The sequence below is a fragment of the Schistocerca cancellata genome, chromosome 3 (assembly GCF_023864275.1).
Source record: "Schistocerca cancellata isolate TAMUIC-IGC-003103 chromosome 3, iqSchCanc2.1, whole genome shotgun sequence".
Classification (NCBI taxonomy): Eukaryota; Metazoa; Arthropoda; class Insecta; order Orthoptera; family Acrididae; genus Schistocerca; species Schistocerca cancellata.
Genome location: NC_064628.1, coordinates 716,259,517 through 716,278,366, shown reverse-complemented (window position 1 = coordinate 716,278,366; position 18,850 = coordinate 716,259,517). Strand labels below are relative to the sequence as shown.

Genomic DNA, 18,850 nt, shown 5'->3' with positions numbered 1-18,850 from the left:
GGCAAATTTTATATATTATTTTCCATATTTGGCCTCTCTTGTGGGAGAGTAGTCGCTGGGGAAGATCATATCTTCACGTGAGCTTCGCATTGTCTCGCGAAAACAAAGGAAACAATAAAATTAAAGTTAAAAAGGCAAAAAATCCACTATCGTAACATTGTTGACTTCCGACGTTAACAAATAATGCCGCCGTTCCGAATTTCTGCGCATGCGCGGAGTTGCGCCTGTTCAGGAACCGTACGCAATGCAGAACCGGTTGATAATTGCCGTAACTGCCTCACTTGCGACCTGTTTGGTAGGTGACGCACACCATGAGAAGTGCGTTTTACCAGAAAGTCACAAGACTTTAGCGGCAGCGAAACACGGAAAGTGGCGTAGTTCACAGACGTTGCTACGTCCAGTTGGAGGCGTTCCCGTGTTTCGCTGTCGCTAAAGTCTTGTGTGGTATGATAGGCAGACTTTTACATTCCTTCGCATAAGATACTGATATCGCTAATCGACTGTTGCCTTCCCGAATGAACTACGATAAAGAGTCACACAGTAGCTGTTCAGTGTAGTGAATGTGCGTTCGTGATGATTGGATACGTACTGATTTCCACAGCAGTATTCCTTCTGCTGCTAAAGCTGTATAACAAATGCACTATAGGAGTTTGTCAAAGTCAAAGATTATTGCATGGAAAAACTGCAATTGTTACCGGTTCAAACACAGGTAGGAGAACAACAGTTGTCCAGATAATATTTTGCATAGATGCAATGTATCTATATACCGGTATTTCAAAAGCAGATAGCATACCATTTTGGCAATATACGCGAAATCGATGACGACTTTTTTTCTCTAATTGGTGAAGTCGTCATTTTCCAACCAAGAAAGTGTACAAGATGCTTAACGCTCAGCATAACACAGTATCGTTACTGCCAGTTTATTTACTAGGGTAAACGTACAATATTACAGAGATCAGCAAGTGTGAGAAAATGGATGTGGAACGAGTCGATATACATAATATGAAAAGAATGCGCACAATAGTGATAACATTCAAGCGTTTTTCATAATAAAAATGCAATGGTGCATTCGCTATTGTTTTTCTTTACCACCACTGATCAAAATACAGTGTCACAGAAGGTCTTAACACACAATAGCAAAGACATTAACAAGAATTTCCATTGAGGATATTATGATAACAGGTAGTGACTTAATAGGACTTTCACATTAATTCTTTGTGTCTATGAAAATTGCAAGTAAAAAGTTATATTGATTTCTGCAAAATCCTTCTGTGGAATAAAAGCAGGTACTGTAGCACTTCCCTAAATTATTAAAAAAAAAAGAGATACCGTATTATTTCTCTTGTTTTTTCCATTGTGAATTGTATATTACATGTTGCACAGGGAGTGTACTAGTACTTTAGGACAACTCGAGTCAAAGAATACCATATTACATATACAAAAACTTGTACCGGTATTGTTTGACACATGACTTGACAGGAATGTGCACTGACACTGATGCAAATACCAAATGGGACCAGTCTTTATTTAATTATTATAATAATTTTACACGTCCTAGTCTTTTCTTTATTCAGTTAGTATTGTAATTTTACATGCCCTGTCGACAAAAAATTAGTAAACAAACGACAAAAAAATAAAAAGCTGAGTGATTTGGTGACGTAATCCATGCAAGAAATAAACTGAAAGGGTATTACGACCTCTCGGAAAAAAAACGAGGCGTATAATACTGTGTACAAAATAAAAGGGAAAGATTGCTGCAGATTCATAACAAATGTTGTTTTCATTAAGAGGTTTTTGACCTAGTAAAGCAGTTAAAAAGCTAAGATCCATTTGGCTTGGATAGCATTACATCACATCTCATAAGGGAATGCAGGGAAAGTCATCCAAAATCCTTAACTTGTTTTAGAAATGCTGCACCTCAAGATGGTATTCTAAGCAATTAAAATAAAGGTTCGTAGTATTTATGAAAGGGGAAGAGAGGTGAATTATGAAATTACAGGCAAATATAATTGTTTTCCACATTTGCATAAATCTATGAAACAATAATACAGAATACACAAAACTTAAAATACTACCATTATCATAACGTGGATTCAGAGTAGGGAAGCCAATAATGATGACAAAAGAGTTGGCAGGATATATCACTTGACGGGCAACAGAAGATATTTATGGATCTGGCAAAAGCATTTTAATGCACGAAAGAAGCAGTCCTGAAAACTGAAAATGCAAATAAGTATCTATTACAACAGAGGCTTTGTATAAATCAGTCTAATGCAGTGTTTCAAATGAAACAGAGGAAAATGTATTTTAATGTATATTTTAAAATAAATAGAGAAGTAAGAAGCACAACATTTGAGAAACTAGTGTAGATAAGCATTTGACATGGGGATGCACATAGGTGCACTGTGTATGCGATAAACACACTCATTTTTCTTATGAGAACAGTCTGCAATGGACTAGTGTTCCCACATCAGTGCTAATCAGTTCACACATGGGAGAGTGCACAAGCTGGCGTCCAGTACCAGCACTTAAAAAGAATGTTTGTAATTCAGAAAACACCAGTGAGGTGTGTAGCAAAAGTACCATGCAGACAGCCCTGTAGACAAGTACCGGTATTTATACTAGACAAGTACCGGTATTTATACAGCATAATGTTTTGACAATGTACAGAGTGTATACATAAAAAATATTACAGTAGTGAGAGAAAATGGTAAACATGTCCTTAATAAAGACATACATATTGTATAGAGAGAGGAAAGGAAAATAACTACACTAAGTTTAGGCAGTGAGAGCTCAGTCCAGGTGAAGCAGGCACATTTTTTGGTCAAGCATTGTATCTCAGTTGTGGAAATAAAAGGAATTAAAAGCTCCAAGCTCCAAAGAGGACTTAAAAGTGTACCTTGTGGACAAATGTACATGCAGTAGAAGTGAGTAGGCCCACTTAAAATGAAACAGAAAATATGTAATAACTTGTTAAATTCCTGTAAAATGTGATTGTTTCCTTTTACTGTACATTTATTTCATATGCATTGTAATTAAGGCTTGAGTCAATGTAAAATGATAAATGCATTCAGAACACTGACATTACATGTATCTTGGCCCATCTGCGTATAAAATTGTGACACACCCAATACTGTCAACTGAAAATTATCTGCTAGAGTTCATGGGTGAAGAATAAATAAGCTTGTTTTCTATTAAAAGTACACTCCGTGTACAATATGTAATCTACGAGACCAAACAAGAACATCAATCAAAAATTCCTAGCATGTTTGTTTTCTTCTAATGATATGGTTTTAATCTCAGCAATATGCTTCAGAGATTAATACACTAAACAGATTCAGAAGGATGTAGGTTGCAGTAGGTACTGGGGGATGAAGAAGCTTGCACAGGATAGAGTGTCATGGAGAGCTGCATCAAACCAGTCTCAGGACTGAAGACCACAACAACAACAACAATGCTTCATAATTAGCAGGGTTATATATGACAAATATATCAGTGAGTATATGCACTAAGATTTACTACTTATTGTACTAATTTATTTGGAAAGATTACAGCATGAGGTCTGAGGAAGTATTCTACTGACTATTTTTTTCTGTACTTTACAAATTTCTATTTTATTATGTTGCACCAGATTATTGTGATGTAACACATAATCAGATAAAATCATCCAAAATATGCTGACATTGAGATACCGCAGTCATCAAAACAAGAGATCACTCTTAGAGAAAATGTTGTTCATGAAAACTGTTTTAGTGTCATGAGAGCATGATGTTCCTACTTCAGTGTGTTCAATAAACACTTTGAAGAACAAAATAAGAACATTTATTGTTGTTTCAGTGTTTTTTATACAACTGGTCTCATCAAGGTAATTAATAGAGTCAGTCAGTTTTACGCATCACAAGAGGCTATTTACAAGACAGCATTACATCTACATCTATACTTTTCAAACCAGTGTGAGGTGCATGACAGAGGGTGAATGGAAATATGCTGTGGTTTTGCCATCGCAGCTCCTTGTGTTACTGGTAATTTTATTTTAGTTTGTCATCCTTGTGATGCCCAGAAGTTAGACTTGAATGTATTTAGTTTCATCTAATGTGTAAATAATAATTATTTTAGGTGCTTTGTTGCATGTTTTTAGTGGGCAAATGGTTAGTACCAGACTACCAAATCCAGAGATCTGGCATTTGATCGCTAGTCAACCCTAGGTTTCCATTTCTAGTATTTTTTCATCTGTTGATAATAATTTGTTAATTTGTTGATAATAATTTGTTAATTATTTGATAATAATTTGTTAAATGCCATGTTACATCATTGGGTAGAGTCCGCATTAAATAGTAAGTCCTCCTATTATTGCTGGTTCAGTCAGTTCAAAGATTGGAGGAAGGGAGGAGCACAGCATCTTCATCTCAATTTTCACATTGAGTACAGCCTTACACACTGCATATTGATTAGTAAAACATAAGAGGCAAGTGCAAGAGTTTAAGGATTTGTATTTGAATCTTGCTGTGTCTTCATTCTGTGTTTATTTTTATACCTGTTGTAGAGTTTGGCTTTTTGTTTTCTGTTATGGAGTCAGAAGAACTATGGTCACTGACTGTAACATTGTAGTTTCTCCATTTAGCTTTATTAACTATTTAATCAGATCACTTGATACGGCGACTAAGATAAAATTGCCATGGGTATAATTTTTCCATTTAACTTGTTACTTTCTCTTGCTATTGATCAGATATTGTTCATAGTCATTATCAGGAGATTTGCAAATACGAGACTGAATGTAAACTTGTCTTTACTTCTTGTCTTTGTCTATTACTATCATGCAGTTTCAGTCAAGTCATTGTAACATTTTTATGAGAAATTGTGTAAAATCCCATTGAGATGTAGTCAGAACATATAGACACTGATCCCCAGAAAGTTTCATGCTATTCTGTGTAGGCAAGAAATTGCTGTGTGAAGTAATAATGTAAGTGATAAAAACCCTAGCAGTCTACGTCCATGAGGTGATCACAAATCCTGTAACAGTAACTTTGTCAGCTGGAAAACAAGAAAAGAAAACAAGGAAATTCAGTGACACTGCAAAATAAAGAAGGGGCATAGGAAACCATGATCATACACTTCTGGAACAATATGACGTTTGTATCTACAGCAAGTAAGAAACTAATAAAGAAGTTACAAACATTAATGACAGTAATTCCAACAAAAAGAATTTTGCATCATTGAACGAGTTGAATATACAAGTACTGGTATGTAGAGTGAAACATGGAAGTGTAGGAATGCTAATGCTGGTAAGCTAATGATTGAACTTAGTAAGCATACTACTGGTAAAAGTAAATTCTACATTAATATTTTTGAAGGCTACAGTAATCCAGAAAGCACATAAAGGCAGAAAATATGTCTTAGTGAATTCATGTCTATCATCTACCTCACACTTAAATTGTTAACTAGAAGCAATATTTTCTTTATTGTGAATACAACCTGTGGAAGTTACATGTCTGCATGTAATTGTAAACAGTCATACTGATTACCCCCTGCTGAGAGCAAGACAATATCACCAGGAAGAGACTATTAAAAACAGTTGTCCCCTCCACCAAGGACAACCTCCTTCAGGTTTTACAATCTGCTGCCCGTTTCCAAAGGTAATTGTGTGGGGCAGTCCTTTAATTTAAATGAGACAACTGCAGCATCCTTACATTTAATGTAAACTGTACTTATTCGATCTAAGACATTGTGTTAGTTCTAAAACAAGAAAAGTAACTAATTTATTGGCCATTAAAGTTGCAACATGTTGAATATTGATATGTAAATTATTGGCATTTCGGGCAACTGCACAGATTAGGTGGAAATCATGCCATCTCCATTCTGCATGTAATGTAAGTTTATGCAGTGGGTTTCACATTTGCAAATCACATTTTAATGTTGGCTCTTTGTGAGATAATCGAGTTATTCCTCTTGTAACATCTACCAGCATGCGTTGGAATTGTACAGCAGCAGCATCATGGCCTATTGAGACTGTGGTTTGTCGTTCTGCCACTTTGCTACTCACATTGGTCAGGACCCTCTACTGTCATTTCTTCTATGTTCTTGTGGTCTTCAGTCCAAAGATTGGTTTGATACATCTCTCCTTACTACTACATCCTGTGCAAACCCCTTCATCTCCAAATGAGCACTGTAATCTACCTCCTTTTGAAGCTGCTTACAGTATTCATCTCTTGGTCTCCCTCTACAATTTTTGTCCCCCACACTTCCTTCCAGTTCTAAACTGATGATCCCTTGGTGTGACAGGATGTGTGCTATCAACTGAGTCCTTCTCTTGGTCAAGTTATGCTATGAATTCCTTTTCTCCCCAATTCCATTCTTCATTGGTAATATGATTTGCCCATCTCATTTTCAGAATTCTCCTGTAGTACCACATTTCGGAATCTTCTTGTCTGAACTGTTTCTCATTCGCATGTCACTTCCCTATAAGGCTACAATCCAGATGAATTCCAAGGGCAATCCAATGAAAATTGAACACCCGCCACAACAGGACCAAGGAATGGCTTCATTAAAAAGTAATTGTGATATGCATTAAGACACTTATCCCACTGGGAGGTGAGATGGTCATTTTTTGTTTCATAGAATGCAGTTGGTACTTGCTCTCGCACTTCCTCATCTGGCTGAAACCAACATCCATGCATATCTTTGTTCAGGTCACCAAACATGTGAAAATCACATGGTGAAAGGTCTGAGCTGTGCAGAGGATGTTGTAGTTTTTTGCCACCAAATCACTGAAGTGCAACTTTCAGCCGATTGTTGGTGTTAGGGCAGCCATTATCACCCAGCAGGATGATTCTGTCCAACAGAATTCCTGTCCAGTGGCATTCCTTTTAATTATGGCACATTGCAGATTCTGCAAAGTGTCTTCATAGCTCTGTAGATTTGTTGTGGTTCCATCCTCAAAGAACTCTGCAAGCAGAGGAAGCATCCTGTTGCATGATAACACTCACCCCCACACTGCTAATCAGATGAAGACTATGCTTTGATGATTTGATTGGGAAATACTACAGTATCCTCCATACAGCCCAGATCTTTCACTACACTTTTTCATACCTTTGGTGACCTGAAGAAAAACATGCCTGGACATTGATTTCAGTCAGACGAGGAAGTGCAAGAGTGGGTGCTGTTGTGCATCCATCAGTGGCCGGCTGCATTCTGTGGAACAGGAATTGATAACCTTGTGTCCCAGTGTGATGATTGTTGTAACACATCTAGTGATTACTTCTAATTGGAATCATTCCATGGTTCCATTGTGACAGGCATTTGATTTTCATTTGACTGCCCCTTATTTCAAAAAAAGACTTCCTAATATTAAAATCTGTATTCAGTGTTAACAAATTTCTCTTCTCCAGAACTGCTTTTCTTGCCATTGCCAGCCTACATTGTGTATACTCTCTTCTTTGGTCATTGTCAGTTATTTTACTGACCAAATAACGAAAGTCACCTGCTAATTTTAGTGTCTTGTTTCCTAATCTAATTCCCTCAGCATCACCTGATTTAATTCGACTGCATTCCATTATCCTTGTCTTGCTTCTGTTAATGTTCATCTTATATTCTCCTTTCAAGACACTGTTCATTGCATTTAACAGATCTTCATAGTCCTTTACAGTCTCTGGTCTCTGAGAGAATTATAATTTCATCTGCAAACCTCAAAGATTTATTTCTTGTATGTGAACTTTTATTCCTTATCCAAATTTTCCTTTGATTTCCTTTACTGTTTGTTCATTGTACAGTTGAATAACACCAGGGATGAGCTACAACCCTGTCGCACTCCCTTTTCAGCCACTGCTTCCATTTCGTGCCCCTTGACTCTTATAACAGCTGCCTGGTTTCTCTTTCAGTCCTTGTATTCAACCCCTGCTATCTTCACAATTTCAAAGAGTGTATCCCAGACTACCTGGTCACAAGCTTTCTCAAAATCTGCAAACATTATAAACGTAAGTTTATGTTTACCTAACTTATCTTCTAAGATAAGTCATGGGACGAGTATTGCTTTGGCTTCTTCCTACAATTCTTCGAAATTCAAACTGATCTTCCCTGATGTTGGCTTCTACCAGTATTTACATTTCTCAGTAAATAATTTTTGTTAGTATTTTGCAGCAATGCTTTATTAAACTGATTGTGTAATATCCACATCTTTCAGCACCTGTTTTCCTTGGAGTATTTTGCCTGTGTCAAACGTCTTGCATACCAGGTGGAATAGTTTTGTTATGACTGGCTGTCCCAAGAATTTCAGTAGTTCTGAGGGAAAGTCATCTACTCGAGAGCTTTGTTTTGACTTAAGTCTTTCAGTGGTCTGTCAAATTCTTCTTTCAGTATCACATCTCCTACCTCATCTTCATCTATGTCCTGTTATCTTTCTATGATAAAAGTACATTTATCTTGTACAGCCCTTCTATATACTCCTTCCAGCTTTCCCTTCATTGTTTACTACTGGATTTCCATCTGAGCTCTTTGTATTCATACAGCTACTTTTCTTTTCTCCAAACATCTCTTTATTTGCCCTATTATATATGTTTGATATTCTTACATTTGTGCTGTAGCCATTCGTGCTTAGCCATTTTGCACTTCCTGTCAGTCTAATTTTTTATACATTTGTATTCCCTTTCACATTCTTAATTTACTGCATTTTTATGTTTTCTCCTTTCATCAGTTAAATTCAATATCTCCTTTGATATCCAACAATATCTACCAGGTCTTATATTTCTACCTATTTGATTCTCTGCTGCTTGCACTATTTCATTTCTAAAAGCTATTCATTTATCTTCTACAATTCTCCTTTCCCCTGTATCAGTCAATTGTTGCTTAATACTCCTTCTGCAACTCTCAGCAAGCTCTGATTTTTTCAGCTTATCCAGGTCCCATCTCCTTAATCTCCCACCTTTTTGCAATTTTTTCAATTTTAATCTATAGTAAATAATCAAAAAATCTCATTCTGAAATCTCAGACTCACCATTATATAACCAATCTGAATCATTATATAACCTTCTGGTGTCTCCAGGTCTGTTCTATATCCACAACATTCTTTCATGATTCTTAAACCAAGTGTTAGTGATGATTAACTTATTCTCTGTGCAAAATTCTACCAAGCAGCTTCCTCTTTCACCCTGTTCACCTACCATTTTTCCTTCTCTTCCTTTTTCTGACTATTGAATTCCAGTCTCCCCATCAGAATTAAATTTTCATCTCCCTTTACTACCGGAATAATTTCTTTTATGTTGTCATACATTTTCTCAATCTCTTCATCATCCGCGGAGCTAGTTAGCATATAAACTTGTACTACTGTTTTGGGTGCTGACTTTGTGTCTATCTTGGTCGCAATAATGTATTCACTATGCTGTTGCATTCCTATTTTCTTATTTAGTATTAGGCCTACTCCTGCATTACTGCTATTTCATTTTGTTGATTTTGTATCTATAACACTGCTCTCACTGGATAAGAGGTCCTGTTCATTGTATTATCAAACTTCACCAATCACTTCTGTATCTACCTTCAACCTAACCATTTTTGTTTGTAAATTTTCTGACCTACCTGCCTGATTAAGGGATCAAACACCATAGATTGACAGTCTCGTCTTTCCTGATGATATCCTCCTGAGTAGTCCACACCCAGAGATCCAAATGGGGGAGACTGTTTTACCTCCAGAATATTTCACCTGAGTGGATGCCCTCATCGTTTAACCATACAGTAGAACTGCATACCCTTGGGAAAAATAATAGTTGTGGTTTCCCCCTTGCTCTCAGTGGTTTGCAGTACCAGCACAGCAGGGCTATGTTGGTTAATGCTATAAGGACAAACAAGTCAATCATCCAGACAACTGCTCATGCACCTACTGGAAAGGCTGCTATCCCTCTTCAGCAACCACACATTTTCTTGGCCTTTCAACAGATACCCGTTCATTGTGGCTACACCTATGGTAGGGCAGTCTGTATCACTCAGCACATATGACACCCCACCGTGATAAGGTCCATGGTTCTGTCATACAAATATGGAATTGGTGGATTTAGGAGGGCCATATTCAATGCAATCCAGGAAATTGCATTGAATATGGATAGCGACGTGACTAGCACTCGAGAGGACTGACATATTGTTCACTAGGGCTAGCAGGATCATACAGCAACAGTGTGTATGTTGATACAGGAAATGATCTTGTTTGTAGCAAGAGAATTATCAACATAGACGGAGTATTGGCATTCAGATCATTATAGACTGTGAACATGGTGATTATTTTGTGATTTCCTTTGAAGCAGCACAGAGAGAGGTACACTGACAGTGGTGCATTCAAAGACCGCACTGGACACAGCAGTTTCACCCCGTCCTCTTTTCAGATGATTCATTCTTCTGTGTACAACATCATGATAGGTGCATCTGTACCTGAAGGATCTGAGGAAAACAAACGCTGACCAACTGCATTTGTATTAGTTATGATCAAATGGGCCCAAAACCTGAGATGATAATACCGGATGCTATTGGGCACATAACATGATCACCTCCAGTCCACAAAGTGAGTAATTTTGATAGCAACTGTTGCATTTCTGACATAGTAAGGCCAATGTCTGTTCCCTTTATTTGAGGTCTCTGTGATGTTATCTTTCTACAAGATAATACGAGACCTTATGTAGCCAGTTTTGTCCTGACCTACCTGGATATAGTGGGTATTTTACTGTTGCCACGGCCAGCACATTTTCCAGATCTGTCACCCTGTAAGAAATCTGATAATGGGTTGCCAAGAGGCTGGCACGCTGCCACTCACTAGCCTTGTGTCGTAAAGATGAAACAACATGAATGGCATACCAGTACCCATCACCCGAATTCAGTTCAACTCAGTTTCTGGCTAGGTTAGAGCCATTGTTGCTGTCAGAGAGGATAGCCCTGTTTACTAAATTCCACAACCTGTATACTCCCAGTCACCTAAAAATGCAATCATGTATTCCTTCTACAATTCTGCATATAAATAATAGTAGCTTTTTTTAATGGCTGTCTTCCTGGTGTTGTAATTTTAATGGTCAGCAGTGGACTTTGAAAAAAAGTCATTTCCTCTTACAAAACACCCAGGTGCAGTTTTTATCTACAAATTCATAATTAGAGTGTGTGTAACTCTACTGACTTCAAAGACGGCTCATTGTCAGCTTTCTATATAATGAAGACTGTGAGCCTACAAGCTGTTGCGGGAGATTAGAGCGGCAGTTCCCACTGGAGAGCACATGGCTGGCAGTTGCTACAGAGCTGTGGTGAGCGGCTAGCGTCTACGCAGCCTCGGAAAAACTTGAACGTTTGGCAGGGGCATGTATGGCCGTGTCTGCACTCTTGGAGAAATTTATATGCAAGAGAAAAGTTGATAAAAACAAAACTAAGAGTGACACAGAGATGCAAGTTGGCACTCATGGACAGAAAGATATGTAAAGGTAAATTATCTACCCGTCCCACAAAAATATATTATAGTTTAAAAGTTATTGTCATCTTAAAATTTGTAAATTTATGAAAGATCAAAAGCTAGTATCTCGGCAATGCTTTGGCCAACTAATATGAAAAAAGTGTTTGCGGATGCGGCTAGTAGAGCTGCATTGAGCAGCCATAGCTGATTCCGCATAGTGTGTACCATTTTTGAATGAGAGGTTGGAATATTGAATTTGACTGAGAGAAACTGTGCTTTTGGTAATAAATTTAAAGAGATGAAACTAGCAGCAGCATTCCAAAGTTTAAAGAGGTAGATGAGTAATTAAGTACTTATTTTTATTCGTTTATTTATGTTTAGTATCAAAAATCTGGGAAAAGCAAAATCACGCCACAAGAACATTATTTGTGAAAAAACGATGGCAGATACAAAAAATTGGACTTTAAATTGTTACCTGGAAAATTTACTTATTTTTCGATATATCATATATGGTTTTGTTTAGTTTAGAATATTCATAATTTTTGTCAAACATTGTTTTGAGTTAGGCAATAATTTTTTATTTATTTATTTATTCATTCCATGTGATCTGATGGTACACAGTGTGTTGTAGATGTCGGAAAATATCAGTTAACATATATTAACATACAGTATCCTAATGTATTATATTGCTCAATGTTTTCAATTTAACACAAATAGCAAGATTACTGTTCTAAGTATTCATTTATAGAGTAAAAATAGTGACACAACAAATATGACTTCACAGCTTTGCTAAATTTTATGTTGTCTTCGATGGACTTAATACTAGTGGGAAGATTGTTGAACAGTTGGAGGCCCATGTGGGAAGCTCCCTGTTTACATAGTTGAGTGTTTGTATGTAAAACATGCAGATTTGAGATTTTCCTGGTGTTGGTTCATGTATTTCATTATTTTTTACAACTCTGCTGGCAGTTGGCACTATGTGGTTTCTGAAAAATTTTAGAGTCTCGAGAATGTATAGGCAAGACAGTGTAAGGATTTCCAACTTTCTGAAGATGGGTTTGCAGGAGTCTCTGGGTTTGCTTTCAGTAATAATCCTCATTGCTCTCTTCTGGATTCTGAATGTGCTTAGAGCAGTTGGAGAATTTCCCCAGAATATCACACCATATTTTAGGTGGGCTTGTATGTAAGCATAGTACATGCTGGTTAATGTTTTCAGGCTAGCACATGATTTCAGTACACTCAATGCATAACAGGCAGTACTAATTCTGGCATTTACCTTTCCTGTATGTGTATTCCATCTCAGGTTATCTTGAACCCACAGACCCAGGAATTTGAAAACAGTGTCGGTATCTATTAGCTGGTTATTTACAGTGACAAATGGCTGAGAGGAATTTGCATTTTGTGTTGTGTGAAAGTTCATGGAAGCTGTATTTTTGGTGTTGATAGTTAATCTGTTGATTTTAGCCCAGTTGCTGAGTTTTTCAGTGGCCAAGTTCACAGCTTTTTGCACAGCCTCTGTATTCTCCCCTTTGAGGAGTACAGTTGTGCCATCAGCAAATATTATTGTTTCGTGCGCATCAACATTCAGGCTCAAGTCATTAATATACAGGAGGAAAAGTAGGATTCCCAATACTGAGCCCTGTGGAACACCTTGCTTTACAGTTTTATTACTTGATAGTATTTTGGTTATTGAGTTGCTTTGTCTATTCATGTATTTCATGCTGACTCTCTGCATCCGATTGGTTAGGAATGTAGCAATCCAATTGTTTGCAGTTCCTCTGATACCATAGTGTTCTATTTTTTCCAGCAATTTTGAGGGCGGATAGGGTGGCTATCTTTGATGACTTGGTAGTTGGTTTTGAGCGATGCTAAGAACCGAACATGCTGCGCATCTGGGGGTAGTAGTGGGTTGATAGCCACATTCGGGGACAAGTATATATGTAGTGACATTTGAAAGCAATAAAGTGTAGTGCAATCTAGTGGTTTAGGACAGCAGACAAGTGTGTATTTTGTGAATTGTGAACATACTGTCAAGTACCATGATCACAGCATATGAATTTTATAGTGAAGTGTTGCAGCAACAGTTACTAATGGCCGCCCCTACTTAAGAGCCCCTCAGACTACATTTTAAGTCTTAAGTGAATATATTGAAGAAAAATAAACTACTTGTTCAAATTATAAATCAATGTACGTGACTCAATATTTTAAATTTCACTGCAATACCTGCCTGCACTGTTTTGTTATATTTTATTTCAGCTTAAAAACTGAGTTTACAACAGGTGTGAGCCGGCACCCTATGACAAAAAATATATCCAAACATTGAGACCAGCCACATGTCTGGCCCACTCAATTAAATTGAGTGTAACAAGTAAATATATTTTCGTGCCATAGCAGGTGGAGACTTGTGCGAAACTATTCGAACTTCAATGTGTAGTTCCCAGTACTGTCATAATATGGGCGTTCGTCCGGGATTGTCTTAACTGAACAGGCTTGGTAGGCAGTGCAGGATTGCATTTGAAAGTGAAGAAGATTGGGAAAAATGCATTGCCGATTGCCGGGCAGTACGCTGAGTCCGACATCGACTACCAAAGCGGGAGTGGAAGTGCTGCCTGCTGCCAGACATGTTTGCTTGTGTCTGTGTATGTGCGGATGGATATGTGTGTGTGTGCAAGTTAATACCTGTCCTTTTTTCCCTCTAAGGTAGGTCTTTCCGCTCCCGGGATTGGAATGACTCCTTACCCTCTCCCTTAAAACCCACATCCTTTCGTCTTTCCCTCTTTCCTGATGAAGCAACCGTTGGTTGTGGAATCTTGAATTTTGTGTGTATGTTTGTGTGTCTATCAACATGCCAGCGCTTTCGTTTGGTAAGTTACAGAATCTTTGTTTTTAGATATATTTAGATACTTCAGAAGATTTTCGAAATTTTCAGAGAGCAATTCAAAATTGCCAGATTGGGACCTATATATACCTGCAATTATAATTTTACTATCTGTTAGTTCACATAAACAATATTCAAAATCTTTTTCAATACAGCAGACATTTTTAAACCCAATTTCCTTTGATTTAATGTCTGTTCTTACATATATACATGTTCCACCCCTCTGTATGTTTCCCTGCAAAAGCTGCTGACCAACTGAATTCAGAGCATCCTCCTACAGACCAACCGCCAATTAGAACAGCATGCCACCCTTCACCTCAAAAAACTATCCAATTTCCTGGTTTCCCACCTCCGGAAAGGCAACTCACTCACCCCTCACAACCTTTCCAGCAAACCTCAACCACCTCTCATTGCACACAAACCCAGTCTCTCCCATCTACTCAATCTCCCACTTCCAGCTCCACTCCCTCCAAAACCTCAAAATTCCAATCAACACAATCTGGTACCACAACACCCTAATTCAGTAGTTAACCTTTCCTCCAAACCTCTCTCCCAATCCGAAACCTCTGTCCTATCCAAAGGCCTCACCTTCAGCCCCACTCCCAGATTCAACCAAACAGCCCTCGTCAAAGATTTACTGTCCTACACTCGTACTCTCTGCTGGAAGTATCACTTTGCCACGAAGAAAAATGATCCTAATCCAACCCCTAATGATCCAACTCCCCAAGACACTATCCAAATTGAACCCTGCCTGGAACAGTTCCATCCTCCGTCACAGCGGGACCCACCTCCTCTTCCTCAAAATCACCCTCTCCAGACCTTCCAGGAATTTCTGACTTCCAGCCTTGCCTCTCAATCCTTCTTAAAAAACCTTAATCCTACTCCCAACATCACCACTGCTGAAGCCCAGGCTATCCGTGATCTGAAGGCTGACCGGTCCATCGTCATTCTTCCGGCGGACAAGGGTTCCACGACCGTGGTACTTGATCGTCGGGAGTATGTGGCTGAGGGACTGCGTCAGCTTTCAGACAACACCACATACAAAGTTTGCCAAGGTAATCCCATTCCTGATGTCCAGGCAGAGCTTCAAGGAATCCTCAGAACCTTAGGCCCCCTACAAAACCTTTCACCTGACTCCATCAACTTCCTGACCCCACCGACACCCCGCACCCCTACCTTCTACCTTCTTCCTAAAATTCACAAACCCAATCATCCCGGCTGCCCCATTGTAGCTGGTTACCAAGCCCCCACAGAACGTATCTCTGCCTACGTAGATCAACACCTTCAACCCATTACATGCAGTCTCCCATCCTTCATCAAAGACACCAACCACTTTCTCGAACGCCTGGAATCCTTACCCAATCCGTTACCCCCAGAAACCATCCTTGTAACCATTGATGCCACTTCCTTATACACAAATATCCTGCACGTCCAGGGCCTCACTGCGATGGAGCACTTCCTTTCACGCCAATCACCTGCCACCCTACCTAAAACCTCTTTCCTCATTACCTTAGCCAGCTTCATCCTGACCCACAACTTCTTCACTTTTGAAGACCAGACATACCAACAATTAAAGGGAACAGCCATGGGTACCAGGATGGCCCCCTCGTACACCAACCTATTCATGGGTCGCTTAGAGGAAACCTTCTTGGTTACCCAGGCCTGCCAACCCAAAGTTTGGTACAGATTTATTGATGACATCTTCATGATCTGGACTCACAGTGAAGAAGAACTCCAGAATTTCCTCTCCAACCTCAACTCCTTTGGTTCCATCAGATTCACCTGGTCCTACTCCAAATCCCATGCCACTTTCCTTGATGTTGACCTTCACCTGTCCAATGGCCAGCTTCACACGTCCGTCCACATCAAACCCACCAACAAGCAACAGTACCTCCATTACGACAGCTGCCACCCATTCCACATCAAACGGTCCCTTCCCTACAGCCTAGGTCTTCGTGGCAAACGAATCTGCTCCAGTCCGGAATCCCTGAAGCATTACACCAACAACCTGACAACAGCTTTCGCATCCCGCAACTACCCTCCCGACCTGGTACAGAAGCAAATAACCAGAGCCACTTCCTCATCCTCTCAAACCCAGAACCTCGCACAGAAGAACCACAAAAGTGCCCCACTTGTGACAGGATACTTTCCGGGGCTGGATCAGATTCTGAATGAGGCTCTCCAGCAGGGATACGACTTCCTCAAATCCTGTCCTGAAATGAGATCCATCCTTCATGAAATCCTCCCCACTCTACCAAGAGTGTCTTTCTGCCATCCACCTAACCTTCGTAACCTCTTAGTTCATCCTTATGAAATCCCCAAACAACCTTCCCTACCCTCTGGCTCCTACCCTTGTAACCGCCCCCCGTGTAAAACCTGTCCCATGCACCCTCCCACCACCACCTACTCCAGTCCTGTAACCCGGAAGGTGTACACAATCAAAGGCAGAGCCACGTGTGAAAGCACCCACGTGATCTACCAACTGACCTGCCTACACTGTGATGCATTCTATGTGGGAATGACCAGCAACAAACTGTCCATTCGCATGAATGGACACAGGCAGACAGTGTTTGTTGGTAATGAGGATCACCCTGTGGCTAAACATGCCTTGGTGCACGGCCAGCACATCTTGGCGCAGTGTTACACCGTCCGGGTTATCTGGATACTTCCCACTAACACCAACCTATCCGAACTCCGGAGATGGGAACTTGCTCTTCAATATATCCTCTCTTCCCGTTATCCACCAGGCCTCAATCTCCGCTAATTTCAAGTTGCCGCCACTCATACCTCACCTGTCATCAACAACATCTTTGCCTCTGCACTTCTGCCTCGACTGACATCTCTGCCCAAACTCTTTGTCTTTAAATATGTCTGCTTGTGTCTGTATATGTGTGGATGGATATGTGTGTGTGTGCGAGTGTATACCCGTCCTTTTTTCCCCCTAAGGTAAGTCTTTCCGCTCCTGGGACTGGAATGACTCCTTACCCTCTCCCTTAAAACCCACATCCTTTCGTCTTTCCCTCTCCTTCCCTCTTTCCTGATGAGGTGTATGTTTGTGTTCGTTTGTGTGTCTGTCGACCTGCCAGCACTTTCATTTGGTAAGTCACATTATATCCAGGGTGGTCCATTGATCGTGACCCGGCCAAATATCTCACAAAATAAGCGTCAAATGAAAAAACTACAAAGAACGAAACTTGTCTAGCTTGAAGGTGGAAATCAGATGGCACTATGGTTGGCACGCTAGATGGCACTGCCATAGGTCAAACGGATATCAACTGCATTTTTTAAAATAGGAACCCCCATTTTTTATTACATATTAGTGTAGTACGTAAAGAAATATGATTGTTTTAGCTGGACCACTTTTTTCGCTTTGTGATAGATGGTGATGTAATAATCACAAACATATGGCTCACAATTTTAGACAAACAGTTGGTAACAGGTAGGTTTTTTAAATTAAAATACAGAATGTAGATAGGATTGAACATTTTATTTCGGTTGTTCCAATGTGATACATGTACCTTTGTGAACTTATCATTTCTGAGAACGCATGCTGTTACAACGTGATTACCTGTAAATACTACATTAATGCAATAAACACTCAAAATGATTTCCGTCAACCTCAATGCATTTGGCAATACGTGTAACGCCATTCGTCTCAACAGCGAGTAGTTCGCCTTCCATAATGTTCGCACATGCATTGACAATGCGCTTGACGCATGTTGTCAAGCGTTGTCGGTGGATCACGATAGCAAATATCCTTCAACTTTCCCCACAAAAAGAAATCCGTGGACGCCAGATCCGGTGAATGTGCAGGACATGGTGTTTTGCTTCGACGACCAATCAACCTGTCATGAAATATGCTATTCAATACTGCTTCAACCGCATGCGAGCTATGTGCCAGACATCCACCATATTGGAAGTACATCGCCATTCTGTCATGCAGTGAAACATCTTGCAGTAACATCGGTAGAACATTACGTAGGAAATCAGCATACATTGCACCATTTACCTTGCCATCGATAAAATGGGGGCCAATTGTTCTTCCTCCCATAATGCTGCACCATACATTAACCCACCAAGGTCGCTGATGTTCCACTTGTCGTAGCCATCGTGGATTTTCCAGTGCCCAATAGTGAATATTATGACGGTTTATGTTACCACTGTTGGTGAATGACGCTTCATCGCTAAATAGAACATGCGCAAAAAATCTGTCATTGTCCCGTAATTTCTCTTTTGCCCAGTGGCAGAACTGTACACGACGTTCAAAGTCGTTGCCATGCAATTCCTAGTGCATAAAAATATGGTATGGATTCAATCGATGTTGATGTAGCATTCTCAACACTGACATGTTTGAGATTCCTGATTCTCATGCAATTTGTCTGGTACTGATGTGCGTATTAGCCGTGACAGCAGCTAAAATACCTGCTTGGGCATCATCATTTGTTGCAGGTCGTGGTTGACGTTTCACATGTGGCTGAACACTTCCTGTTTCCTTGAATAATGTAACTATCCAGCGAACGGTCCGGACACTTAGATGATGTCATCCAGGATACCGAGCAGCATAC

At 39.6% G+C, this 18,850-nt stretch overlaps 1 protein-coding gene across 2 annotated transcripts in view; it reads left to right on the top strand.

Moving 5' to 3' along the window:
* The first annotated feature begins 285 nt into the window (after positions 1 to 285).
* The window catches only part of LOC126175725 (retinol dehydrogenase 14-like), a 72,280-nt gene continuing 53,715 nt past the window's right edge, over positions 286 to 18,850 (top strand). Inside the window, exons 1-2 of one of the 2 annotated variants that reach the window (XM_049922663.1) lie at positions 598 to 709; positions 3,838 to 4,022. In XM_049922663.1, coding sequence (XP_049778620.1) covers positions 3,977 to 4,022 — 46 coding nt within the window. In that variant the 5' untranslated portion in view covers positions 598 to 709; positions 3,838 to 3,976. Of the gene's footprint in view, positions 710 to 3,837; positions 4,023 to 18,850 lie in introns of both variants that reach the window. The other variant, XM_049922661.1, reaches the window with a different exon arrangement.